Source organism: Lithobates pipiens, unplaced genomic scaffold (assembly GCF_037356315.1).
Source record: "Lithobates pipiens isolate NorthernLeopardFrog02 unplaced genomic scaffold, aLitPip1_a1.2 Scaffold_8, whole genome shotgun sequence".
Taxonomy (NCBI): Eukaryota; Metazoa; Chordata; class Amphibia; order Anura; family Ranidae; genus Lithobates; species Lithobates pipiens.
In genome coordinates, this window is record NW_027507903.1 from 504,430,861 (window position 1) to 504,458,171 (window position 27,311).

The window sequence follows — 27,311 nt, forward strand, 5'->3', positions numbered from 1 at the left end:
CAGTATACAATTTATGTATTTAGATGTTTGCCTGAAGTCCAACTCTGGTCAAAACAGTGACAAAAACATTGGGGAATGTATCAAAACTGGAGCAGACAGAATCTGGAGCAGCTGTACATGGCAACCATCCAGGTTCTATCTTCAGTTTGTTCAGCTAAGCTTTGAAAATGAAAGATAGAAGCATGCTCCAGATCCTGGATGATCCAGTTTCAGTCAATTCTCCTCTGCTTTAATTGATTGATAAAAACATATAGGTAGTTCTGTTCTACTTCTATTTTTTATTGATTGGCCTGTCCTGTAGTGATGACTTCCCACTAATACTAAACATATATTTTACAGCCCACCACCCAGTTGCAGTGTGACCTGCAAAAAAACTCCAGGACTTAATCTATCAAATTCAGCCCAAATTACCAAAACTCCAGCAGCTTTGAGTCTTCTGAAAGGGGCCCGAGTCCTGGCCCGCAGGGACAGAGATGGGCTGTATTACATGGGGCACATTGCCTGTGAAGTGGAGGTAAGTTCTTGAACTGTGTTTAATCTCCAGGTTAAACCTAACTTTCATGTGATCTCAGAACTTTTCCATCCTCCTTGCTTAAAGGGATTGTAAAGTAAAACATTTTTTTTTTTAAATAACAAACATGTTATACTTGCCTCCACTGTGCAACTCGTTTTGCACAGAGTGGCCCCGAACCTGATCTTCTGGGGTCCCTCGGCAGCTGTCTCGGCTTCCTCCCGCAGGTACTTCTCACGTTAATGCGAGCTCCCTCGCATGGTGAGAAGCACCTGCGGGCGCGTTTCCTTGATACAGCCGTCGGCTATAGCTGCTCGCTGTATCACACGGCCCCGCCCCCCAGCGCTCCATGTCAGTGGATGTGATTGACAGCAGCGCGAGCCAATGGCTGCGTTGCTTTCCATCCATCCACTCCAGCCAATCAGCGGCCAGGCTGAATGGTGAAGAGGACGGCGGGGGCGAGCGCGGGATTTTCGAGGGGTGAGGTAAGTGAAACGGGGGGGCTGGGGGCGCAGGCAGTGTCAGATGTTTTTTCACCTTAATGCATAAAATGCATTAAGGTGAAAAAACATTTACATTTTCAACCCCTTTAACTATAGAACCGAATCTTCTCTTTGTCCTCTTTTACCAATCAGGGCTCTCCAGACCGTTTTCTTGTGGAGTTTGAAAAATGTTGCGTTCTTAAAAGAAAAGCCCAGTTCCGTATGCAGGAGACACCGATATGTGACATCATCCATTATGAAGATGCACGATGGAGGCCTTTAATTCCTGGAGATCATGTGTTGGCTCCACTAAATACCAGCATGGAGCAGTATGGACCTGGAACCATTATAAGAGGAGCAGAGAACCGAGAAAGAGGCTTGGGTATTGTTTTGCTTTTGTATTTAAAAAGCAAGAAAAGTATTTTCACAAGTGTCTTTGTTAAGAGTAAAGAAGGGACCTTAAAACTACAAAATAACAGATTGGGTAAAACGTTTAGTACAGCATAACCTTTTTTGTAGTAAAATAGTAAAATTAGTAGTAGTAAAATTATACATTTTGTGTGGAGATGTATAGATAAGACAAAAAAGGCTCAAAGGAAGTGGACTAAATGCTGCCACTGAAGCATAGGTTATGTGAATAGTGCTTGGCCATATTTGTTTACTATTTACTATTATATTAATAATAAAGGTAATAGTACGGTATATTATTATGTTAACTTCCTAAAATCAAGTTTCTCATTTCACTTCACTGGGTAAACTGAGTAGCTTTGGGCAAAAATTAGGTAAATCATGTATATATAGCTGTTGGGTGGAATCTGTTGCTTTGTCCTCTTGGCAAAGCACAGGTTCATTTTAGGTCAAGTACCTATCTAATAGGATGAGGTAGCTAGTTCCTGGGAAATGTGGTCTTCTGGAGAAATATCTTGTATTCTTGGAAATATCTTGGAATGAAGTTGGGAATGATCAGAACATCTTCAGACCTGTGGTAGAGCCAAAAAGACCAGCTTTGAAACTATTTGTAGTTGAAACAAGAAATATTAATAGACGATGACTTCCAATGGAAAATGATAACCTGAAATGCATTCTCTTCTGTCTTAAAGTGTCAAGCCAAAAATGTTTTCTTCATTTTAGAATGGAGAAGGATTAGAATCCCTATCTGTTTTTAACTGTTATCTGGGGCACCATCAGGATTCATTTTACTTCCTGTCCTGCCAACAATGTTTTAGAAGACAGGAAATTAAATAAAAATGTGATATGAGTTCTCTCATTCCCTTACTCTACTTCAAAAGGCATCCTTATTTCTTCCCATCTTGCTGTTGGAGAGTTCCCATCTTGCTTTTGGTAAACTTTTGTCAATGCGACAGTAAGTGAGGGAAAAACTCTTTACAAATTTCTGGGTAGCAGTAAAAAAACAAAACAATGTTCTAACCCCTCTACACTCTATCCAAATCTAGGAAATAAAGTCTTGGCTTGGCATACACTTTAAAGCATAACTAAACACTCTTTGGTGTGGCTGAGCTGTTGCCATAATATTTGAGAGTGCAGAGCTTAATTGAACATTATGGCACACAAAACTCCTAATGTGAGATGATGAGTCTAAGAACATGTTAGTGCTCCATCCTCCACTGGCACATATATGCATGTGTTACATTGTCCTTAGCGCTCTAAATATTAGCTGAATAATTCTACCACCTCTCCTAATGTTTTCTTTCACTTTTTTGCAGAACTTTACTTCCACTTTAATAATAATGTCTGTTTAAATAATATGACCTAATAAAAATAACACCTTTAATACTCTCTAGCTTTTGATAGTAATGGAGTTCTCGTAGCATTCTGGAATGGAAAGACCAAACAAGTTCCTGCTGGCCTCTCCATCTGGATCACACAGGACTTAAGTGACCGCATTACTCTGGAGCTCCACATCCCACCAGAAGCCCGGAAGAAGCTGATGGAGTCTTGCCCCGGGTTCCCTTTCATAGGGACTGGTTATAAACATCCCCAGTGTCAGGCTGAAGAATCAAGTCTTACACCCAGCTCCAATAACTGTTTGTATTGCCTTTCTGACTCTGATGTTTGCCAGAGGTGCCATGTACCAGAGGAGCTGTGGGCGGCTCTAAGAAACTCCTTGAATCACATCAACAATATGACTTCACCTAAGGAGAAATTGGCCAGAAAAGTGGGCAAGAAGAAGGACCTTAAACAAGACGCTTCTCCAAAGACTGTCCACAGCAAAGAAAGGGTGAAACCTCAGAGGAGAGTCATACTAGAAAGGGAGGGATCCCAGCAACAGAAGCAGGTCAGTAATTAGATATATTATAGAGGAAGTAAACTCAAATGTTCTTTGCTTAAGACAAATGTCTTTCATCAAGTAAAACAGGTGTTCTCCCCCTCATCTTGTTGCTGTTAATATTTCCTGTGAAGACAACTGGTTTACAGAATGGTTGGGAATCCTGTGAATAGCAATTACTGATGTGTATCTAAAAACAAAAATGTAACATATCAGTTCTTGGATATGGTGGCTGCATTTGTTCTCTTTTAGGTTTATACTCCCTTTAATTTCCCCTGGAAATCCTTCCAGTAACACTCTTCCTGCTCTAGATTGACAAAACTCTGTATCTGTAGAGGAGCAGTGTTGCCCTCTTATGCCCCGTACACACGGTCTGATTTTCTGATGGAAAATGTTCGACGGAAGCTTTTTGTCGGAAATTCCAACCATGTGTAGGCTCCATCGGACATTTTCCATTGGAATTTCAGTCACACAAAATTTGAGAGCTGGTTCTCAAGTTTTCCGACAACAAAATCTGTTGTCGTAAATTCCGATCGTTTGTACACAATTCCAACGCACAAAGTTCCACGCATACTCAGAATCAAGCAGAAGAGCCGCACTTTCTATTGAACTGCATTTTTCTCGGCTCGTACGCCACCGTGTTCTTGACGTTCAGAATTTCCGACCAACTTTGTGTGACCATGTGTATGCAAGACAAGTTTGAGCCAACATCTCTCAGAAAAAAATCCATGGATTCTGTTGTCGTAATGTCCGATCGTGTGTATGAGGCATTAGACTGCTCTTCTGATTTGTACACAAACCCTCGCCCTACTCCTCATCTCCATTTCAAAATAAAAAAGTCCAAAAATTAATACCTTGAAATCCCTTTTATGAAAAAATATTGCCCATTTCTTCCTAGTAGTAATTAGCCACATTCAGCTGGACTTGTTCTGTAATGTTAAATGTAATGATTGTCCATGAACAAGATAGAAGGTGTGACAGTTTGTGAAACAATATTGTTTACATAATCCCATCTCATGAAGCCTGGAAGTCTGCAACATGCATTGTCAGTCATGAATTACAGTCAATGTGAATTGTTCTTAGCTCGATGGGGTTCATGGTGACTGGATTAAGATTAATCTATGAAGCTATCAGGGCCCCCTTAGTCATTAGCGCAAGCACATTCACAAGTACATGTACTTGCTTCTGAGCATGGAAACGTAGAAGACCAAAAAATGTACGCACATTCGTTCATGTTTGTGTCTCTCGGTGAGTGTATAGAAATGCATGCACCTCCACCTATTATTGCCAAGCATGTTATTTACAGTTCTGCTGGTGCTGAATGGTTCTTAACTGTACATCTGTGACCTGTGATTTGCAATTCTGCACTTGTACTTGACCTTCGTTACTGACCAGGCATCTATCTGACCTGCCCTTTAAACGTCCCTTGTCTGCCTATGTTTGACAATTATTTATGGTACCAACCTCAGCCTGCACGCACCTGATCAAGATTCTGCTTGTCTACTCTGCACTTTGCTGACCTCTGTGTGTTTCCAGCTTTGAATCTGCTTTTTGTTGGGATGCTTCACTGCTCATCTGTTACTGACCCTTGTCTGGGACCTGACTGTGTCTGAGATCTGTGCATACTTGATGTACTTACAGCTGTACTCCAGTATATATGATACTAGTATTCCAGAGTCCCATTTACCAGTTCCTGCACCAAGGTACTTGTGTCCTCCATCTTCCCTGCAGGCCCTGTCTCCAGGAATGATCTGATGGGTATTGTGCATGAGGCTAACCTTGTCATTTTGGGGTCCTCATAGGGACAATTCATTATGTTCCCAACACTCACTTTATCTGAAGAAGCAACTTGGATAAGCAGGGAAATATCTTGGACATTACAGAACAAGTGAATGTGTCTAACTGATACTAATTCTATGATGACATGGATAGATGAGAATGTTAAGACATAGTACATTTTTTGGTTTTTTTTTTGTTTACAGAAGCAACATGTTATGTGTAACAGAGATACACAGACCGAAGGAATATTACAATCAAACATCAGTCCAATCAAATGCGACTTACAAAAAACAGACGGTAATTATGTGTCTCTTATGTTTTTATCAATAGATTGTGCATATGTAAAGGTATTTTAATGTAATTGTCTTAACTGGAAAGTATAATGGGACATATTTACCAATCAAATTAGTGACACAATTGGTTGCAAATCAGGTTGCGTCTCCTTTTGCAAAGTTTCTGCAATAGGTTTACATACATGTGTATCTGTATTCCTGGGCAGTCAAGTGTGACAGTTTGCAAAGTTCTGAGATGGATTTATTACTGAAGATAATACAGATTTATAATTAAATCAGAACTCAACTGTATCTGAGCACCAAATGCTGACAACGCTATTTCATTCATTTTTAATATTCAAAGCAAACTCATCCATCCATTCAAGTCTCCATGCTTTATTTTGTTTAGAAATCACTTTGAAAAACAACCCTTTCAAAACAAATACTTTTCAGATGCACTGTAATGGCAAGAAAGGATGCTCTGAACAATTCTTTTATGAACATTTAACAGAAAATCTAACTGGCCAGCTTTAAGAAAAGTGCTGCCATTTGCTTTCTGTGGCCTGTCTGTGTGGCCAGAGGGTAGTCCAGCCATGGATTGAACACAAATTGGTTTCTTCTTTGCATCCAGTGTAGTCTGAACAGGGCTTTTACAAATGCTTTGGTAAAGCGGAGTTCCAAAATATAGCAATTTTTAAAAAAAAATCCATCTATTATCATCATAGTATTATAATGTGGCACATTAGTCTGATCAATTGTGCCGCTATAGTTAATATTTTATCTGAAAACTAACCTTATATTTATCCTTGATGTGCGTTCCCATCTTGCTTAGGATAAACTTCCAGAAAATGGTGCTGCTGAATAACCAGCATGCACCGCCCGTTCTTGCACATGCGCAGAATGCAGAACTCGCAGCGCAGGAAACTTCTCAGGAAACTTCTAAATAACACGATGCTAGCCCTTGGCGCTGCCCACTGGCTCCTGGGAAAGGATGACACACATCTCCCAGAAGCACTAGCGCCAAGGGAAATTACGTCAATCGCCGCGGAGAGGAAGTGGCACACTAGGAAGACTAGGATTCCATAGCAACAGTGAATAAGGAAAAGAAATTCCAAATGTTGTTGCTGAAGGAGATTACAGTTGAATTATGTAAAGTACATTTGTAAAGTACATTTTATGGGTGGAACTCCACTTTAATAGTTATTTCTTGGTTAGATGATGCAATGTCCACCTCATACAATCCCTCGAGGCCGAAAAACATGACACATCTCCAAACCACCTTGCAACGTATTAATCAGGCAATGAAAGAGGACCGAAAGGCTATGGAATCAGCTTTACTTGAGCGTCGACCCCGTTCTGCTCCTCTCAAACTGGTGGGTTAAAAATGTTTTGCTCATACACATATTTTGCCTGTTTCGCCAAAGGGTGAAAATTAGTTTACATAATCCTTTGGTCTGTTTTCAGATGATTTACAATGGAAACTGATTCACAAAAATTTTATCTAAACCCCAAAACAAAAATGTAATACATTGCAGCCTTCACGCCAACTGTACGCAAATATGTGACCTCACTGAACTGGACTTTTTTGTGTGGGGCCACATGTTTGCATATCTCCCTTTGTGGAGATACATTGTATCTTTCTCTGTCCTTGCGGAGATGGAAAAAAAGTGTGTGTAGGAAAATAAATTAATAATAATAATTAAAAATAAAGTAAAAACAAATACCTAGCTCAAGGTTTAATCTAGGTCAGCCCTAGGGTTAGTGTTTGGGTCAAGGTCAGGGTCAAAGCTCAAGGTCAAAGAACACCATTTTTTTGGACAGGATTTTTTATTTTAATTAGTATCAGTGTCGGTGTGTTTTAGGTAAGATAAAAAAAAATAAAAAATAAAAGCAAACATACACATACAGTGGTATCGCTGTGGTCGTCAGAAGTAGAATTTTTTTGGGGGGTTGTTATTTTGTGGTAGGTTATGGTAGTAGCAAGAAACAGTTACATAAAAAAAAAAAAAAAATGTTTTTTAAACCAGTTTTTTATAATAAAAAAAATCAGGCGATGTCCATTACCATTTACCACCAAATGAAATCCCAATTTGTCCTGAATAAAACAAGGTATAATCCACCGGGATGCACAAAGTAGTTGTGATGATATGTACGCATGTCAAAGTTACAAAATTGTGCTTGGGCATTAAGATTTGTTTTACCCTTAGGCGCAAAGGGGTTAACAACATTTTGGTGTGGTCACTGTACTAGTTTTCTTTTTTTCCCTTGATTTTTTCTCTGGTGATCTTGATACTTCCTATCGTATGACAATGTTCACTCACCCTCCTGTATCATAACAACAAAACAAGATCGGACTACAAAACGCTGCCCTTCTCATACTGTCAATTTCACACATGGAAAATGTCTCCTGCACCTCAAAGAGAGATGGAAACAATGTAATTGAAAACAGCACAGGCAGAGAGAATAGCTAGATTTCCGGCAACAGGTATTTTTTAACTTTTCAGTCAGATATAACAAAATGCAGGAGTCTGTAGAGCACTGAGGTGGTGATGCCACCCCACCTATCACCCCCCCCCCCCCGTGGTGTTTCCTGGGGAGTCTGGGACTGCAGGAAACTTTGTCTGGATGCCAAGCTGGAGACGCTGCTCTGGGACTAATGAAGCCAGAGGCAACAAACATTTTATCAGTTCCTGGGTTCAGAGCTGTCATTCCCCAACAACTGTAGCTGGGGAAGCAGCTATCCAAGCATGTTTTTTTCTTGATTAGCTGCAGTGGAGAGCAGAGGTGACATTAGGGGTCCAATAAAACCCCTAATGTCTCCATAGAGAGAACCTGTCACCTTTCGATGTTATCACATGGGGGGGGGGGGGCATGTTAGCTCCCTTGTGATAAAATAAACGTAAATGAAAAAAATAAATAAAAGGAATTGAAAAAAATATAATTATCATAAAATAAAATTTTTAAAACACTTAAAGCAATCCTGTCTCCCCTCACACATAAGCAAATGCATATGTGCACATACGGTACACATAGCAATGTGAGGTATCACTGTGGACGTCTCACGAGAGTGAGAGCAATAATTATAGGGCTAATATTCAAAATTAAAAAAATTATTCGAAATTGATACCCCATAAAGGCTTTTACATCATCACTATGTGCAATTTTGGTTATGGTCCATTTTTTCACAATTTCACACACTGTTTCAAGGTTTGACATGATTGTTATGAATATTTTACTTAACGCTATACCATCTTTATATATTATACCAAATATTGGGTATTCTACTGTGTTTGTGTGCACTAAAATCTATGTTAGTGTATTTTTTCCTACAAATATGTTTTCTGAACACCTGCACAAATATCATGCAACATAAAATTATAAATGCAACCTTTTTATTCTACAGGGCCTCTGCTTTCAGAAAAGATATAATTATTTGGAAAATGTATTTTCCATTTATTTTCCAGCAAAAAAAATGAAGATTTTAATGTGTGTAAAAAAACTGGCCTGGACTACAAGTGGTTAAATATTCCATTGAAATAATTGATAACTGTTCAATAAATGTAAAAAAATATTTGTTATTCTACTAGAAATCTTATGAGCTTATAACTTCCTGTGCTCAGTGTTATCAGCTTTACTGTTCTTTCTCACAATCCCAGTCTATGGGTCCATGCACACTGTACAAAAAATACCACAAATTCCCTTGGTACAAACAAACACACATATGCCCTGTACATATGCGATCGGATCATGTTGTCGGAAAATCCGATCGTATGTGAGCTCCATCAGGCTTTTTCCATCGGAATTTCCGACACACAAAGTTTGAGAGCAGGATCTAACATTTTCCCACAACAAAATCCAATCATTTAAATTTCCGATCGTGTGTAGAAAATTCAGACGGACAAAGTGGCACGCATGCTCACAATAAATTAAGAGACCACAGCTATTGGCTACTGGCCCATTTATAGTCCCGACGTACGCGTTGTACGTCAACACGTTAAGAACGATCGGATTTTCCGACAACTTTGTCCGACCATGTGTATGCAAGACAAGTTTGGCACAAAATGCGTCAGAAAAAATCCGATGGATTTTATTGTCAGAATGTCCGACCCTGTGTACAGGGCAATATACTTTTTGTACACACGTTTAGAAGCGTTTAGCATTTTTTCTGCCCAAAAACACCTCTCTTTATTACTGCCTCTTAATGCTGAGCTTAAAATATGCCTGTAAACATCCTAGTGTGCATTGACACATTGGATAACATTAAGCTGCTTCTATAGACAGAAAAAAAATGCAAATCTCCTGCATAGGCAGCGTTTTTTAAGCCAAGTGTGCATGGACCTATGAGTTGTCTGACTTGCTGATAACCCTCCTATTTCTGTATTCATTTGGATGGTGTGAGTTCTTCCTTTACTCTCCTTGATCTTTCCTAAATTCCTTGCTGTTTTGCAACTGTACCATAGCTAACTCTTTAATTCCTTTAGATTTACGAAGAAAAGGCACTGAGCAACCAGGAGCTAAGGGAGAGGAAGCAAGCAGAAAAGGCCAGACTATGGAAGATTCAGGCAGAAGAGAGACAGAGGAGGAAGGAGGAGAAATTCAAAGAGTTGGAAGAGAGAGAAGTTATACTGCAAGACAGCAGAAGGTAGAAAATGTGCTGGCAGCAACTCTTCTGCCATTACTTTTAGTGTAGATGTGTCCTTATTGGATATTTGTCAGACTCAGCTAGGTAATTTTTGCAAGAGAATACAATATTCCTTTTCTATGCAGAAAATCTATTTGACACTCCAGTGCCATCACACATCCATTACTCCTCTATTCTCCCATCCTGAATTTGCTGGGCAGAGGGGTGCAGATTGCTCTTTCAGATTGCCATGTCTCTTCATTGTAACCCATCGAATTGCCCATACAGGGTAAAGCTTTTAATGCTTAACAGTAGGGTACTTCCATTGGTAGGTCAATGGAAGTCTTGTGACATGGAGTTGATTTATTAAAGGGAAATATACTGTGCACTTTGCAAGTGCAGTTGCACTCACACATTTGATCCAGAGCTTTGTAAAGCCTGGTAGACACTATCACTTTTTTTTTGTTCAATTTGCAGGCTGAACAAAAAAAAACTGAAGAGCTTGGGAGGAGCTCACTCTGCTAATTAGGTGACTTTATTGTACATAAGGTTTGCAAGTACAAAATAAAAAGAGGAAAGGGCAAACATTGCTCAGGTATTACAACACAGTAAAAACAGAATTTCTAGTTGGTACACTGTCAATAGGTAGTAAAGGAGCAGCATATGTCAGAAACTCATCTGAAGATATAAAGTACAGGTTACCAACAAAACAATGCAGATAGGTATAGTAATAAAGAAAGTCAGGAAGTGGGCCCTAGCTCCAATCAAGAAGGTCAGGAAGTGGGCCCTAGCTCCAATCAAGAAAGTCAGGAAGTGGGCCCTAGCTCCAATCAAGAAGGTCAGGAAGTGGGCCCTAGCTCCAATCAAGAAGGTCAGGAAGTGGGCCCTAGCTCCAATCAAGAAGGTCAGGAAGTGGGCCATGGCTCCAATCAAGAAAGTCAGGAAGTGGGCCCTAGCTCCAATCAATAATACCTTAGGTATCAGCTGATATAGTATGGTCCAAGTTCATCCAACCCAAATCTTATGAAATTTCTTAGGGCAACCCCTGACCTCATGTTATTGTTAATTAACTTAAGAGAGGTAGCATTGATTTTTTCACAGTGCCAACACCCAGAAAGACAAATACAAAGAGAAGTATTCCCTTTGGAGTAGGACTAACGCCACTCAAATAGTAGTCAAAAAATTATATAAAGGTAATCCATATATTTATTAAGAAAATACAAAAGGTAAAAACATGAATCATGGAGTGTACATATCAACCATAACTGATATCGCAAGTAGTCGAAATAGATGGCAGTGAGTCGAATCCTTCACTGGTGCGTTTCGGCGTCTACAACAGATACTCCTTCCTTAGGGGTAGACAGGATATAAAGACTCTATAACGTAAGTACAATCAAATGCCTATACATGCTGTTAACAAATAATGTTGTATTACAAAAATCTATTAAATACACAACTTACAATTGCAACCATCAGATGCCTATAGCGCACTCCATACAATTAAAAACAACATCAAAGATAACACAATGGCCACGGGAGACCACCATTGTCCTTTGGAGACCCAGTATGGAAAAATATGCAGTATAAAGCCCAAAAATCATCAAAGAAGGGGCTCACTACATGTGGTACATGAGAAGGGACCAGCTGAGGCCCATGAAAAAGATCCTATAACGAAGAAAAAAAGATGACAAAGATAAAGAGAGACACAAAGTATGTAAAAAAGTATATTGTGTAAATGCTTGCCTAAATATATAGAGGTCATGGCTTTATACGCATACCTGGGTATGCATGTAGTGAGAAAAAAATATAAAAAATCAACCAGCGCTAAACACACATAAAATAACAAAATCCCTAAACTTATTTTGCAGCTAGAATACTGAGGGTCAAATTACCAAATCCCACAATGCATACTATTACAAAAAGCAGTACAGCGCAGATATTAAAACCTAATACAAAAAGATAATTAAATATTTTATATATAATGTTCAGTTAACAACCAAGGAATACAGGATTAATAGGATAAAAATAAGAAGTCCCATGTGCAAGGTGTTCTTATCCAGCAAATTGGGGTGACTGATGTGATCCCCTCCACCAACGACCACCGCTGATGAAGTCCCGCCAACTTTGGGGACGCAACGCGTATGGAATACCACGTGACTTTAGTCGTGACGTCACCCGCTTGTCTGAATGCTGATCCATGCATGATCGTTTATTGGAATTGCTTCATATGTATCGCTTATCACCCAGCACTAGGGCGCAGTGCTTTGTAATGCGAGTCTTAAATAAATTAATTTTATACAGAGAGCACTAGATGTCGCTATTCTATCTTTTTACATATGACATATGGAATCACTATGAGATCTATGGGATATGAGATATGAGTAAACCCCAGGAGTGACAATATACAAGTTGGATTCATTTGTTTAACCCTTGATGGGAAATGCTGTATTTGACCTGTCTGAATATTCAGGGGTCCAGTACCTGAGGTGAGAGTCCATTTCTGTCGTTGGTGGAGGGGATCACATCAGTCACCCCAAATCACTGGATAAGAACACCTTGCACATGGGAATTCTAATTTTTATCCTATTAATCCTGTATTAATAGTATGCATGTAGTGAGCCCCTTCTTTGATGATTTTTGGGCTTTATACTGCATATTTTTCCATATTTGGTCTCCAAAGGGCGATGGCAGTCTCCCATGGCCATTGTGTTATCTTTGATGTTGTTTTTAACCTTATGGAGTGCGCTATAGGCATCAATTGTAAGTTGTGTACTTAATAGATTTTTGTAATACAACATTATTTGCTAATGGCATGTATAGGCATTTGATTGTTTGTACTTTCCTTATAGAGTCTTTATATCCTGTCTACCCCTAAGGAAGGAGTACCTCTTGTAGACTCCGAAATACGTCGGGTGAAGGATTCCACTATCTGCCATCTATTTTGACTACTTGCGATATCAGTTATGGTTGATATGTACACTCCATGATCCATGTTTTTACCTTTGTACTTTCTTAATAAATATATGATTATCTTTATATAATTTTTTTGAATACTATTTGAGTGCCGTTAAAGTCCTACCCCAAGGGGAATCCTTCTCTTTTTGTATTGGTTAATTAACTTAGGCCAAAAGGACACAGTAGGGGGAGCTGGATATTTCCAATTCATAGCTATAGATTTTTGGGCATAAAATAGAACTAAGTGTAGAAAATGCTGTAAACTTCTGGGGAGAGAGTCGTCATCAATATATCCAAATAGGCACCTTAAGGAATTACATTTATTAGGTATTTGAGTAATTGAACTAAAGAAAGCGGGCATTCCCATTCCATATGTTAAAACGTGCCATCTGCAGAGGAACATCTTGAACAAACAGCAGAGGGCAGCCTATTCAAATGGAAGAGGAAATAGAGAGTATAATGGGACTGGTAAAGGAACTTGGTCAGGATAACCTTATCCCTAGAGGAGATAACAATGGGAACCTGTAGGGCGACAATTTCCTGCCATACATCCTCCATAAGTTCTGAAATATCCAAAGCCATTTATATTTAGTCAGACCAAGTCTATCAGTTTTAGAGTGAAGTAGGGAGGAGTAATATGTAGAAGTTAGTTTAGAATGAGAAGGGTCATCCAAGAGGCGTTCCAAAGGGGAGGGCTGTAGAGATATATTACGCATGCCAAATTGAGCCAGGCAGATGTTTTTATGGCGTGCTAGTTCTACAGAAGCCGGAGGTTGGGCTGGCTTCTGTTGGGCAGGCTGTCATACATACGGGCTGAATGTCAGCCAGTTTGTGTTGAAATGGACAATATCGGCCAATATTTGGCTCCAGTGTATTAGGCTTAATTGAAATGAAGCTTCACTTTGCAAGAAAGAATACCCAATCACACGCAAGAATAAAAGTAACAGAATTTTAGCTTGACCATGATTGGATGATGGAAGTAAGCAGAGCTTTCCCTCATTTACTAGCAAATGCCCTTCCAAAGTGCACAGGCTATTTGCCTTTAGTAAATCAATCCCATTGTGTGCTGTCCATTTTACCTTCATATTTCAATTGGAACACCAAAGTAGAATATATGGTTAACATAAACTGTATGACCAAAAGTTTGTGGACAGTTGACCATCACACCTACATTATATGGCCAAAAATATGGAGACAACCCTCCAAATGTTTTGTGTTCAAAGTTTTCCAGTGAAGGGTACTGAAATAGATATGGCCTCTTATAAGATAACGCAAACAGTAAAAGTAAGTAGGAACTTGTACCATCATCCAGAATCAGTAATACAAAAGTTGGGAGCCTGATCCCCAACGAGACTACCATGAAAAGGAGGGGCAGTTGGACTATCACGGTACAATATAAATAATATAACAAATAAATATATAAAAAATACAGAAGATTTTATTGAAGCCAGAAAATAATTCATCATTTACAAATAAAACATTATAGCTCGACAGAGTATGTCACCAGTGGGTGTTCACGGTGGGGCAGTTAATCACAGGCATAATTTTCCTCTACTAGTTTCGTGGACATAAGCCGCTTCATCAGGAGGTCGTCTGTGATAGGATCAAAAGAACGAAGTAGTAATCGAACATAGAAAAGTACACAGTTATCATACAGCATCATTTTTGAAAAAGTATTTAAAGGTAAAAGTGGGGAGAGAGCAAAGCTGCTTGCCCAAGCTTCAGCGGACATCAAGCGTAAAACGCTAACACCTAAAAAATGTCTCCAGTGAAGGGTACTGTTAAAGCAGATCCCCCACCTAAAATTCCTGAAATAAAAGCCCATTTTACTTACAGAAATTGGTGATCACATGATATGTCAAGTCTCAAGTCTCCTATCTTCTTCACTGCAGTGGAGGCTGATCCTTCTTATGGTCTCCGTTTGGCTGTCTGGCTACCAGCTCCATAAAGACATGGTTTAACCATTTTCTGGGAGGAGGAACTCAAGTGCCTGCACAGAGCCCTGACCTCAACGATACTGAACACTTTTGGGATGAAATGGAACACCGATTGCTAGCTATGTCGTCTTGTATAGAATGCTTTTTATGTTAGTGGGCAGAAATTCCCAGACACGCATCACAATTTTCTGGAAAGCCTTCCCAGAAGAGTGGAGGCTGTTATAACAAAGGAAAGGGAGGGGGCAAATCCATATTTTTGCCCATAGTTTTAGAATTGGATGTGCAACAAGCTCATATAAGTGTGATGTCGAGGTATCCACCAATCTTTGGCCATAAAGTGTGTGTGTTATTATATACAGTGTATAGTTATCAAAGGAATTTGTCATTTTGGCCAGACTTTCATGCGATTCAGTCACACATCTTTACTTATCACAGATCAGTTTGTCACTATTTCAGCTTCCTGGGGCAGCATCTTTCTCATATGGCAAAGGTAATGATGCTAATTATATGAATATTATAAACTAGCTGTACTACCATCTATTGTGCACCTATACAACTGTGATACAGTGAACCAATCGTAAACCATATGCAATTTATACTGTATACATGAACCTCATAAAAAAACAAGTTATGTGCAAAAACGTGCAACACAACCAAGTAAATGTTTCAAAGCAAATTCTTCTTGCAACAAAGAGACTGCTTGTGCAAATCCACTCCACTCTGAATATCACACCAAAGTCCTTGCACCACTCAGTTCCAGTGACCCTGGTCTCCAGGGCACATAGCGTGCTGAGGAGAACATCACTAAAACCTGATAGAGGATATGGAACATATGTGAAATTAACCACTTCAATACAGGGCACTTAAACACCTTCCTGCCCAGACCAATTTTGAGCTTTCAGCGCTGTCGCACTTTGAATGACAATTGCGCGGTCATGCTACACTGTACCCAAATGAAATTTTTATAATTTTTTTCCCACAAATAGAGCTTTCTTTTGGTGGTATTTGATCACCTCTACGGTTTTTATTTTTTGCGCTACAAATAAAAAAATACAGAAAATTTTGAAAAAAAAAATGTTTTTTTTTGTTTCAGTTTCAAAACTTTGTAAATAAGTATGTTTTCTCCTTCACTGATGGGCACTGATGGGGCTACACTGATGGGCACTGATAAGGTGGCACTGATGGGCACCAATGTGGCACCAATGAAGTGGCACTGATAGGCGGCACTGATGAGCGACACGGATGGGCGACACGGATGGGCGACACGGACGGACACTGATAGGTGGCACAAATTGGCACTGATAGCTGGCACGGATGGGCGGCACGGATGGGCATGGATAGGCGGCACAGGTGGGCATGGATAGGCGGCACAGGTGGGCATAGATAGGCGGCACAGGTGGGCATAGATAGGCGGCACAGGTGGGCATGGATAGGCGGCACAGGTGGGCACTCATAGGCGGCACAGGTGGGCACTCAGGCGGCACAGGTGGGCACTCATAGGCGGCACAGGTGGGCACTCATAGGCGGCATCGGTGTTATAGTAATGGATGCCAATCAGTGCCAAACAATAATGCATGCCAATCAGTGATGCCTATTGTGGCCACTGATTGGCATCCATTATGGGCACTGATTGGCACCCATTGTGCTGACTGGCACCCTGGTGGTCTAGGGAGGATTATGGATTTTTATTACCTTTTCCCTGGTGGTCTAGTGGTGTCCCTGGTGGTCCAGTGTGGGCATCCTCGGGGGGGCTGTGCTGATAATCGATCAGCACAGACCCCCCCTGTCAGAGGAGCAGCCGATCGGCTCTCCTCTACTCGCGTCTGACAGATGCGAGTGAGGGAAAGCCGATCACCGGCTCTTCCCATTTACACTGTGATCAGCCGTGATTGGACACGGCTGATCACATGGTAAAGAGTCTCCGTCTGAGACTCTTTACCGAGATCGTAGTTGCCGGGTGTCAGACTGACACCCCGCAACAACGATCGCCGCGATGCGCACCCCCGGGGGCGCGCAGCGGCTCATTATCCTAATCACGTCATATGACGTCCGGTTAGGATAATGAAACCACTTTGCCGCCGTCAATTTGTAATAGGGCGGGCGGCAAGTGGTTAAACATTGGCCATTGATTTGTGGACAAGTAATAAAAGCGCAGTGAGCGTGGACCAGTAATTAAAGCGCAGTGAGACCTTCCCAAGTATAAGCTTAGGTGGTCATTGCCATTCGGTGAGTGAAAGCTCATCAGGGGGCACTAGTGGTGCAAGGACTTTGGTGTGACATTCGGAGTGGAGTGGGTTTGCACAAGCACAGTCACTTTGTTGCAAGAAGAAATTATGTCTTTGCAGCAGCAACCCATACATACATCCTTTTTTTCCCTTGTGCAGGTTGCTGCTGATTCACTGAACCATGACATGAGCAGTCTGGGGACAGAGCAGTGACACTGGATGCTGAATTGCTGAAGTAGGAAGATTAATTGATAAATCAGAAATTAAGTTTGTCAACTATGCAATGTGGAAAATGTGTGTAAATCCCAGGACTGTCTGTAATGAATTAGACACAGCCTTTGGCAGGCAAAACAATCTAGACTAGGGTTTCTCAACCAGGCTTCCGTGGAACCCTTGGGTTCCTCTAGAAGTTGCTAGGGGTTCCCTGAGCAATGGTCAATTTCTGCTTCTCAGGTAAGTTCTCAAGGACACCATTGATCTTTTTAGTTATCTGTAAGGGGGTAATTCTTCCCAATAACCACAAGTGTAAGAAGCATTCTTCTCATTGACCATCACACTAATGTATGATGAGTTGTAGATTTTTCATTTTTAGCAGGGGTTCCCCAAGACCGGAGAATTATTTCCAGGGTTCCTCTGTGTTGAAAAGGTTGAGAAAGACTGATTTACACGTTTGAACTTCACCTGTGTATTTGGCTTATATTTTCCAGAGTTTTGCTTTAAAGATCATATTCTATTGTTTAGGCTGTGTACAGAGCAAAGGATCCTACTTGACCTGGAGAGGAGACAGAACCAAGAGGGCTTGGAGGTCCAACAGGCTGAGACCCGCAGGGCAGCGACTGAAGAGAGGAGCAGGAAGAAGGATGAAGATAGAGAGAGGGGGTGGAGGAAAGAGGAGGACAGAATGAAATACTGGAGAGACTTCCGACAGCAGAGAGAGAGCGTAGAGGTGGAGAAGAGCCAGAAGCTCCATGAACAGGATGAGAGACCGAAGGTAAGTTTATAACACGGTTACATTACTATACCAGAACATCACCACCACCACCACCAATTCAGAAATAGCCTAACGACCTGTTCTCCAGAAGATTTGCCCCCACTTTGTGACCAGGCTATTTTTTGTGATACGGCACTGCATTACTTTAACTGACAATTGCGCCGGTTTTTATTTTTTGCGCTATAAACAAAAAAAAAAAAGACTAACAATTTGGGGGAAAAAAAATTTGCTATAAAACCTATCCAATAAAACAAATGAAAAAAATCAATTTTCTTCATAAGTTTAGGCCAATATGTATTCTGCTACAAATTTTTGGTAAAAAAAAAAAAAATCCCAATAAGCGCATATTGATTGGTTTGCCCAAAAATTATGGCGTTTACAAACTGTGGAATATTTTTATTTCTTTACTAGTAATGGCAGCGATCAGCGACTTTTAACAGGACTGTGATATTGCTGTGGACATTCTGACACTAACTGACACTTTTTGGGGATCAGTGACACTAATACAGTGATCAGTGCTAAAAAAAAGTGCACTGTCACTATACTAATGACACTGGCTGGAAACGTATTAACATCAGGGACGATCAAAGGGTTAACGGTGTGTCTAGCCAGTGTTTTACTATACTGTGGGAGGTGTTTTCACTAGGGGAAGAAGTGGATTCTAGTCCCTGCTTTGCAGAGACTCAGAATCCATGCCTTCCCTCCTGTCAGAAGGGCAATCTACATAGGCAGATTGCCATTTTGTCTCTCTGCTTGATGATCGGTGGGTGCCGGAGAACATTGACTCCGCAGCACCTGACGATCGGCTCCTGCTGTGTGTAGTCATAGTGGGAGCGAGCTAACTTTGCAGAACCACCTTTCACTGCAATTACAGCTGCAGTCTTTTAGGGGATGTCCCTACCAGCTTTGCACATCTAGAGCTTGACATTTTTGCCCATTCTTCTTTGCAAAATAGCTCAAGCTCTGTCACATTGGATGGAGAGCATCTGCGAACAGCAATTTTCAAGTCTTGCCACAGATTCTCAAAACATTTAGGTCTGGACTTTGACTGGACCTTTCTAACACATGAATATTCTTTGACTTAAACCATTCCATTGTAGCTCTGGCTGTATGTTTAGGGTCGTTGTCCTGCTGGAAGGCGAACCTCCGCCCCAATCTCAAGTCTTTTACAGATTCTAACAGGATTTCTTCTAAGATTGCCCTGTCCCTGCTGAAGAAAAGCATCCCCACAATATGATGCTACCACCATCATGTTTCACGGTGGGGGTGGTGTGTTCAGAGGGCTGTGCAGTTTTCCGCCACACAGAGTGTTTTACTTTTAGGCCAAAAAGTTAGATTTTGGTCTCATCTGACCAGAGCACCTTCTTCCACATGTTTGCTATGTCCCCCACATGGCTTCTCGCAAACTGCAAACTGGACTTCTCATGTCTTTCTTTCAACAATAGCTTTCTTCTCGCCACTCTTCCAGGCCAGAATTGTGGTACACGGCTAATAGTTGTCCTGTGGACAGATTCTCCCACCTGAGCTGTGGATCTCTGCAGCTCCTCCAGAGTTACCATGGGCTTCTTGGCCGCTTCTCTGATTAATGTTCTCCTTGCCCGGCCTGTTAGTTTAGGTGGATGGCCATGTAGGTTTGCAATTGTGCCATATTCTTTCCATTTTCAGATGATGGATTGAACAGTGCTCCATAAGATGTTCAAAGCTTGGGATATTTTTTTATAACCTAAACCTGCTTTAAACCTCTCCTCCACAACTGTATCCCTGACCCTGTCTGGTGTGTTCCTTGGTTAATGGTTTGTTCACTAAGGTTCTCTAACAAACCTCCTGAGGGCTTCACAGAACAGCTGCATTTATACTGAGATTAAATTACACACAGGCAGACTCTATTAACTAATTAGGTGACTTCTAAAGGCAATTGGTTCCACTCGATTTTAGTTGGGAGTATCGCCACACTTTTCACATATTTATTTGTAAAAAAAAAATGAAAACCATTTATCATTTTCCTTCCACTTCACAATTATGTGCCACTTTATGCTGGTTTATCACATAAAATCCCAATAAAATACATTTACGTTTTTGGTTGTAACATGACAACACGTGGAAAATGTAAAGGGGTGTGAATACTTTTTCAAGGCACTGTGTGTAATAAATATATATATATATATATATATATATATATATATATATATATATATGTATGTATATATATATGTATGTATATATATATATATATATATATATATATATATATATATATATAGAAAAAATGAGTGGTGCTTTACTGCTAACGCCGGCACCGCCCGGTGTGAAAGCAGCCTAAATGTGACCTATAAACTGTATAACTCAATGAAAAACAAACTGAAATCTTTTTGGGGGGGGGGGGGGAATAAAAATAAAAAAGGAAAATAATGTGGTTGCATAAGTGTGCAAACCCTCTTATAACTAGGGATGTAGCTGTGTTCAGAATTAAGCAATAGGGATGAGCCCGGTGTTTGAGTCATACGTAAGTTTGACTCAAACATTGGGTGTTCGCATGTTTAGAACAGTACCACAGCAAAATTACATTTCTGAAGGAAAAATTGTCACTTAAAACTGATCACGGCTGTAATAAATTGTTGGGTCTTGGCAATATACCGGTAGATACAGATATTTGAAAAAAAGAGCATGGGAACCCCCCCATCCAATACCAGCCACCGGTGACCCCGCCACTCTGACGCACGGCCGCTTCCCAGTGACATCAGAGGGGGTGGGGCCACCTGGTGACGTAGACGGGTGGCCCCGCCCCCGCTGACGTCATGGGGAAGCCCCGTGCACCAGAGGGGGCGGGGTCACTGAGGCCCCGCCCTCAGTTATATAAGTGCTGTCACAGTGAAAACACGTCAGACAGCGGGAGCTGCCCATGGAGGTGGGTTGGTTGTGGCTTTTTTTTTTCGGTCCGTCAGGTGGCGTGAACTTCGTGGAACATTTTTATTTTTTGATTTTTTTAATAAAGGACTTGTCCCAAGCGGTCTCTTGTCTTTTTTACCATTTTGACACTTTTGTTTTGTGAAATGGTAGGGGTACATTTGTACTCCATTACCAATTCACACGGGGGGGTTGGGATCTGGGGGTCTTCTTGCTAAAGGGGGCTTTCAGACCCCCACAACCACCGGGCAAGGGTTGTGGCAATGAGGCCCTTGTCCCCATCAACATTTGGACAAGATGCTTTGGGGGGCTACTCCAAAGCACCCTCCCCATGTTGAGGGCATGTGGCCTGGTACGGTTCAGGAGGGGGGGCGCTCTCTCATGCCCCCTCTTTTCCTGCAGCCTGCCAGATTTGGTGCTCGGATAAGGGTCTGGTATGGGTTTTTTTTTTACATTTGGTGCAGGGTTCCCCTTAATTTAAATATCAGACCCGAAGAGCCTGGTATGGATTTTAGGGGGACCCCCACGCAATTTTTTTATTTTGGTTCGGGGTTACCCTTAATATTTATACCAGACCCAAAGGGCCTCGTAATGGACTGGGGGGGGGGTTCCCATGCTCTTTTTTTCAATGAGTTTTATCTATATTGCCGAGACCAGACAATTCATTACAGCCGAGATCAGTTTTAAATGACAATTTTTCCTTTAGAAATGTCATTTTGCTGTGGTACTGTTCTAAACATAGGAAAAATGTGCCACATAGGCACAGGCATACTATAGAAACCCCCAGGCACAATAGTTAAAGGAATATCTAATATGTATGTATGTGTGTGTGTGTGTGTGTATATGTATGTATGTATGTGTATGTGTATATATATATATATATATATATATATATATATATATATATACATATACACACACACACACACTCACACATTTCCATACATCCAGGTGCTCACAATTCTGAAAAGACTGAGACAAAAACATCACCTGCAGCCACTGTGCCCATCATATGCAGCCAACTGTGCTCATCACATGCGGCCACCTGTGCCCCATAATATGTAGCCAACTGTGCCCATCATATGCAGCCTCTCTGTGCTCATCAAATGCATCCAACTGTTCCCCATCATATGCAGCCACTGTGCCCATCATATGCAGACTCTGTGCTCATCAAATGCAGCCAACTGTGCCCCATCAGTTGTAGCCTCTATGCCCATAATATGCAGCCACTGTGCCTCGCAAATGCAGCCGACTGTGCTCCATCAATTGCAGCCTTTGTACTCCTGAGGCCGCGTACACACGGGCGGACTGTTCGCCCAACCTTGTTCGGCAAACAGTTTCATCAAACAGTCCGCTCAAAATTTGCATGAGCGGACTTGCCCACACACGAGCGGACTGTTTGACGAACAAGGTTGGGCAAACAGTTCGCTCAACTTTTGAAATGAACGGACTCGCCCACGTAAGGCGGAGGCAAATCCGCCCATTTCGAGCGCGTGTACAGGTAGGCGGGGCCCGCGAAGGAGACGTCGCGGGCTCCGCCGCCTGGAATGGGCTTAAAGGGGAACCCCAACGCCAAAAAAAATCGGCGTGGGGGTTCCCCCCAAGTCCACACCAGACCCTTGTCCGAGCACGCTACCCGGCCGGCCAGGAAAGGGGGGCGAGCGAGCGCCCCCCCTCCTGAGCCGTACCAGGCCGCGTGCCCTCAACATGGGGGGTGCCTTGGGGAAGGGGGGGCCGCGCGGCCCCCCCACCCCAAAGCACCTTGTCCCCATGTTGATGAGGACAAGGGCCTCTTCCCGACAACCCTGGCCGTTGGTTGTCGGGGTCTGCGGGCGGGGGGCTTATCGGAATCCGGGAGCCCCCTTTAAGAAGGGGGCCCCGGATACCGGCCTCCCACCCTATGTGAATGAGTATGGGGTACAATGTACCCCTACCCATTCACCTGTGAACTAAAGTACAATAAAAAACACAACACAGAGAAAAAATATTTTATTGCACAGCTCCGGGGGTCTTCGGGGGTCTTCTCGCCGGACTCCTCCGCTATGTGTGTGTAGCTCTTTTGCTAGCGGAGGAGTCCGGCTTTCTTCCTCCCCGCCGCCGGCCTCTTCTCCCGACTTCGGGGGTCTTGTCCCCCTCTTCGGTTCTTCTGCCGGGCCACCGCGCCTGGTCCGGTGGCCCGGTCTTCTGTCGCCGTCTTCCGTTCTTCTGTCGCCGCCTTCGGTTCTTCTGCCGGGCCACCGCGCCTTCTTGTAGCTCTTTTACAGGCGGTGGCCCGGTCTTCTGTCGCCGCTGTCGTCGCCGCCGCCTTCCGTTCTTGTTCTTCTTCTTGTTCTTCTTCTTCTCCTGGAGATGTTGACTCGACGAGCTCTCCGGCCGGAATGCCAGAGCCGCGCTGTGCGGTCACTTATATAGTGACAATGGGGCGGTGTCACATGGTATATGTCACATGGGTTGGTCACATGGTGACCCCGCCCCCTTACGATGTCATAGTCCCCATGTGACATCAACCCATGTGACCAACCCATGTGACATATACCATGTGACACCGCCCCATTGTCACTATATAAGTGGCAGCGGAGCGTGTCCCTGGCATTCCGGCCGGAGAGATCGTCGAGTCAACATCTCCAGGAGAAGAAGAAGAAGAACAAGAAGAAGAACAAGAACGGAAGGCGGCGGCGACGACAGCGGCGACAGAAGACCGGGCCACCGCCTGTAAAAGAGCTACAAGAAGGCGCGGTGGCCCGGCAGAAGAACCGAAGGCGGCGACAGAAGAACGGAAGACGGCGACAGAAGACCGGGCCACCGGACCAGGCGCGGTGGCCCGGCAGAAGAACCGAAGAGGGGGACAAGACCCCCGAAGTCGGGAGAAGAGGTCGGCGGCGGGGAGGAAGAAAGCCGGACTCCTCCGCTAGTAAAAGAGCTACACACACATAGCGGAGGAGTCCGGCGAGAAGACCCCCGAAGACGGAAGACCCCCGGAGCTGTGCAATAAAATATTTTTTCCCTGTGTTGTGTTTTTTTTTTTGTACTTTATTTCACAGGTGAATGGGTAGGGGTACATTGTACCCCATACTCATTCACATAGGGTGGGGGGCCGGTATCCGGGGGGCCCCCTTCTTAAAGGGGGCTCCCGGATTCCGATAAGCCCCCCGCCCGCAGACCCCGACAACCAACGGCCAGGGTTGTCGGGAAGAGGCCCTTGTCCTCATCAACATGGGGACAAGGTGCTTTGGGGTGGGGGGGCCGCGCGGCCCTCCCTTCCCCAAGGCACCCCCCATGTTGAGGGCACGCGGCCTGGTACGGCTCAGGAGGGGGGGCGCGCTCGCTCGCCCCCCTTTCCTGGCCGGCCGGGTAGCGTGCTCGGACAAGGGTCTGGTGTGGACTTGGGGGGAACCCCCACGCCGATTTTTTTCGGCGTTGGGGTTCCCCTTTAAGCCCATTCCAGGCGGCGGAGCCCGCGACGTCTCCTTCGCGGGCCCCGCCTACCTGTACACGCGCTCGAAATGGGCGGACTTTCCGAGCGGGAACAGTCCGCTCATTTCGAAAGTACAGCGGACAAGCCCACACACGGGCGGACTGTTCGCTCAAACACAGTTTCAGCGGACAGTTTTTCGGAATTTCCGAAAGACTTTGTCCGTCCAACTGTCCGCTGAAACTGTCCGCTGAAAGCCCACACACGAGCGGACTGTCCGCCCAAACACTGTTCAGCGGACAAGGTTGGGCGAACAGTCCGCCCGTGTGTACGCGGCCTAATATGCAGCCACTGTGCCCGCTCGATGTCTGCCTGGAACTTACCCCATCGTGGTGGCGTCAGGTGGCGAGCTGTGGGACGGTAGTGCGGTGATGGATACTGTAACCTCAGACTCCTCCGTGCGCGTTTTCTCCCTGTATTCCTTAGCGCCAATGGGATCACCTCTGCCTTCAGCCAATCAGGTACCCGGTATGAAATCTGGGCCTGCTGAGTGGCTGAGAGGCGATTCTGTGTTAGCAAAGCAAATATTCTTTTGCTTTGCTAACACACCTGGGTGCACTGCAAGCGCAATGGTTTGCGCTTGCAGTGCACTTTTTTTGAAGCCTATTAGAGCCCATGGCTCTAATAAGGTACTTCAAAAACAACCCCCCCCCCCCACCGCTGTAATTCAGGCGCTTAAAAAGGGGCCAGACACCTGAATAGGGGGTGGCTACAGTGGCCCTTGATAGATTCATGCAATGCATGAATCTATCCATAGTACACAGAGGGAGTGGCTGGAGAGAGGGGGTGGCTCCCGAGCGCCCCAAAAATCAATGACTCAAAGAACCTAATATCACAGAAGGAACTGTATGAAGAAGAACACTTTATTTATTTAATATTTTTCCATATATATGCATTACTTGTTAGAGGTTTTACTGCACTTTTTGCCTTTGGATGATTCATTTTAGGGATAGCGCTGCACTTTTTTATTGAACACTTTTTTCTGTAGGTGTGGGAACACATAGCAGGTGCTAGCAGCAGCATCACCCATAGATCATACCAGCGCCAGCACATATGTTTTTTACTAACATTTATTTCACTTTGTTCATTGTTGCCCCTTGTATCAATTCTAGTAGCTTCTGTTCTATTGAACACACAACACTGATACAGGGATTTGCTTTTCCAGGAAATTATGGGTAACCAGATGGCAGCACAGCAGAGACAGCAAGAGGCAGATCGCCAAGAGTGGCGTCGGCACCAGCAGCTGCAATCAGGAGCCAAGCGCAGAATTTCCAGCAAGCTGGAGCAGTTCTATCAGCAGGCAGAGCAGGAGTCTCAGAAGAACAGAGACTTGCAGTACTACTTGAAGGACCACAATCTCCAGACGATGCGCTCAGCTATAGTTCTCTGAACATCCTAGTAAAGAATGTGCATTACATTTTACAATCTGATTCTACAGTCTGGTTTAAGTATGCTAACAACTATGTAGTACAAGAGACCTGATTGATTGGATAGAAATTGTTTGGGTAATTTAGGTAGGTCATTATTACATATATTTTGTATACCTAGATTGTATTGTGGAGTTTAAGGGGAAAGACATATCAAATTAGTGAAAATCAAGCGAACAAAGAGCCATTACTATGTGTAACAAGGCTCTTAGAGAAGAATCATTAAAATAAATCTAAACCCAGTTTGTTCTTTATTCTTTACTGCATTTGATCTAATAATTATCCAACATATGCAGAAGGTAAAAAATATAAATTATTTTTGCTGCTATTCATTAAAGCATATATACACCGATCAGCCATAACATTATGGCCAGTGACAGATTAAGTGATTAAATTGATTATTTCATTACAATGGCATCTGAAAGTTCATGGGGTATATTAGGCAGCAAGTGAAGTTGATGTGTTGAAAACAGAAAAAAATAGTAAGCATAAGGATTTGAGCGACTTTGACAAAAAACTAAATTATAATGCCTAAATGACTGGGGTAGAGCAACTCCAAAACTGCACCTCTTTGGGTTGTTCCTAATCTGCAGTGGTCAGGACCTACTAAAAGTCCAAGGAAGGAAAACTGACGACAAGATTATGGGTGTCCAAAGCTCATTGATGTAAGTGGGAAGTGAAGGCTGCCCCATGTAGTCCGATTTAATAGACCTACTGTAGCGCAAATTGCTGAAAAAGGTAACGCTGGTTCTGATAGAAAGGTGTAGGTGTATGGGGCTGCATAGCTGCAGACCAGTCAGGGTCCCCAACTGCCCATGCTGACCTGTGCCTTCAGCCAAAAGCACCTACATTGGGCACGTGAGCATCAGAACTGGACCCAAGAGAAATAAAAGAAGGTGGACTGATCTGATGAATTTGAGGAACACAACAAGTTTAAAGTGTTGACTTCAAATTGTCCAGTTCTCAATCCAATCTTGCATCTTTGGGATGTGCTGGAAGTCCAATCCCTGGAGGCTCCACCTCGCAACTTACAGAAGAACTTAAAGGATCTGCTTCTGACAGTTTGGTGCCAAATACCACAGTATACTTAGGAGGTCTAATGGAGTCCACGTCTCAAGGGTTTATGGATGGTCATATAGCTGAATCACTAAAATCTCAAATAAACATTAACATGTTAATTTAATTTCAAAAGTTGTTTCAATGCATTTAAAGTAGAACTAAAGCCAAATTTTTTATTTATTTTTTAATTTTAGATAGAGTAAGGGAAGGTTTTAACCCCTGTCAGGTTTCTTGCACATTTGTCCTATTGTGGAGATTTACCTGCACTTCTTGTCCCATAGCCACAGCAGGAAGCAAGAAAATCTCTGATTGTTACCAGGGTCACCAGAACTAAAACTAACACTCGGCGATGCGCTTGCGGGACATTTGAAAAAGTCCTGCAAGCAGCA

The 27,311-nt window shown here is 42.8% G+C and overlaps 1 protein-coding gene across 1 annotated transcript in view; it reads left to right on the forward strand.

The window, feature by feature from the left end:
* Nucleotides 1–26,117, forward strand: part of LOC143960555 (uncharacterized) — a 48,840-nt gene extending 22,723 nt beyond the window's left edge. Inside the window, exons 5-12 of the mRNA XM_077469272.1 lie at nucleotides 340–514; nucleotides 1,147–1,375; nucleotides 2,796–3,289; nucleotides 5,263–5,356; nucleotides 6,547–6,704; nucleotides 9,813–9,973; nucleotides 17,811–18,060; nucleotides 25,602–26,117. Of these exons, the coding sequence (XP_077325398.1) occupies nucleotides 340–514; nucleotides 1,147–1,375; nucleotides 2,796–3,289; nucleotides 5,263–5,356; nucleotides 6,547–6,704; nucleotides 9,813–9,973; nucleotides 17,811–18,060; nucleotides 25,602–25,826 (1,786 nt within the window). The 3' untranslated portion in view covers nucleotides 25,827–26,117. The remainder of the gene's footprint in view (nucleotides 1–339; nucleotides 515–1,146; nucleotides 1,376–2,795; nucleotides 3,290–5,262; nucleotides 5,357–6,546; nucleotides 6,705–9,812; nucleotides 9,974–17,810; nucleotides 18,061–25,601) is intronic.
* Nucleotides 26,118–27,311: the final 1,194 nt, after the last annotated feature.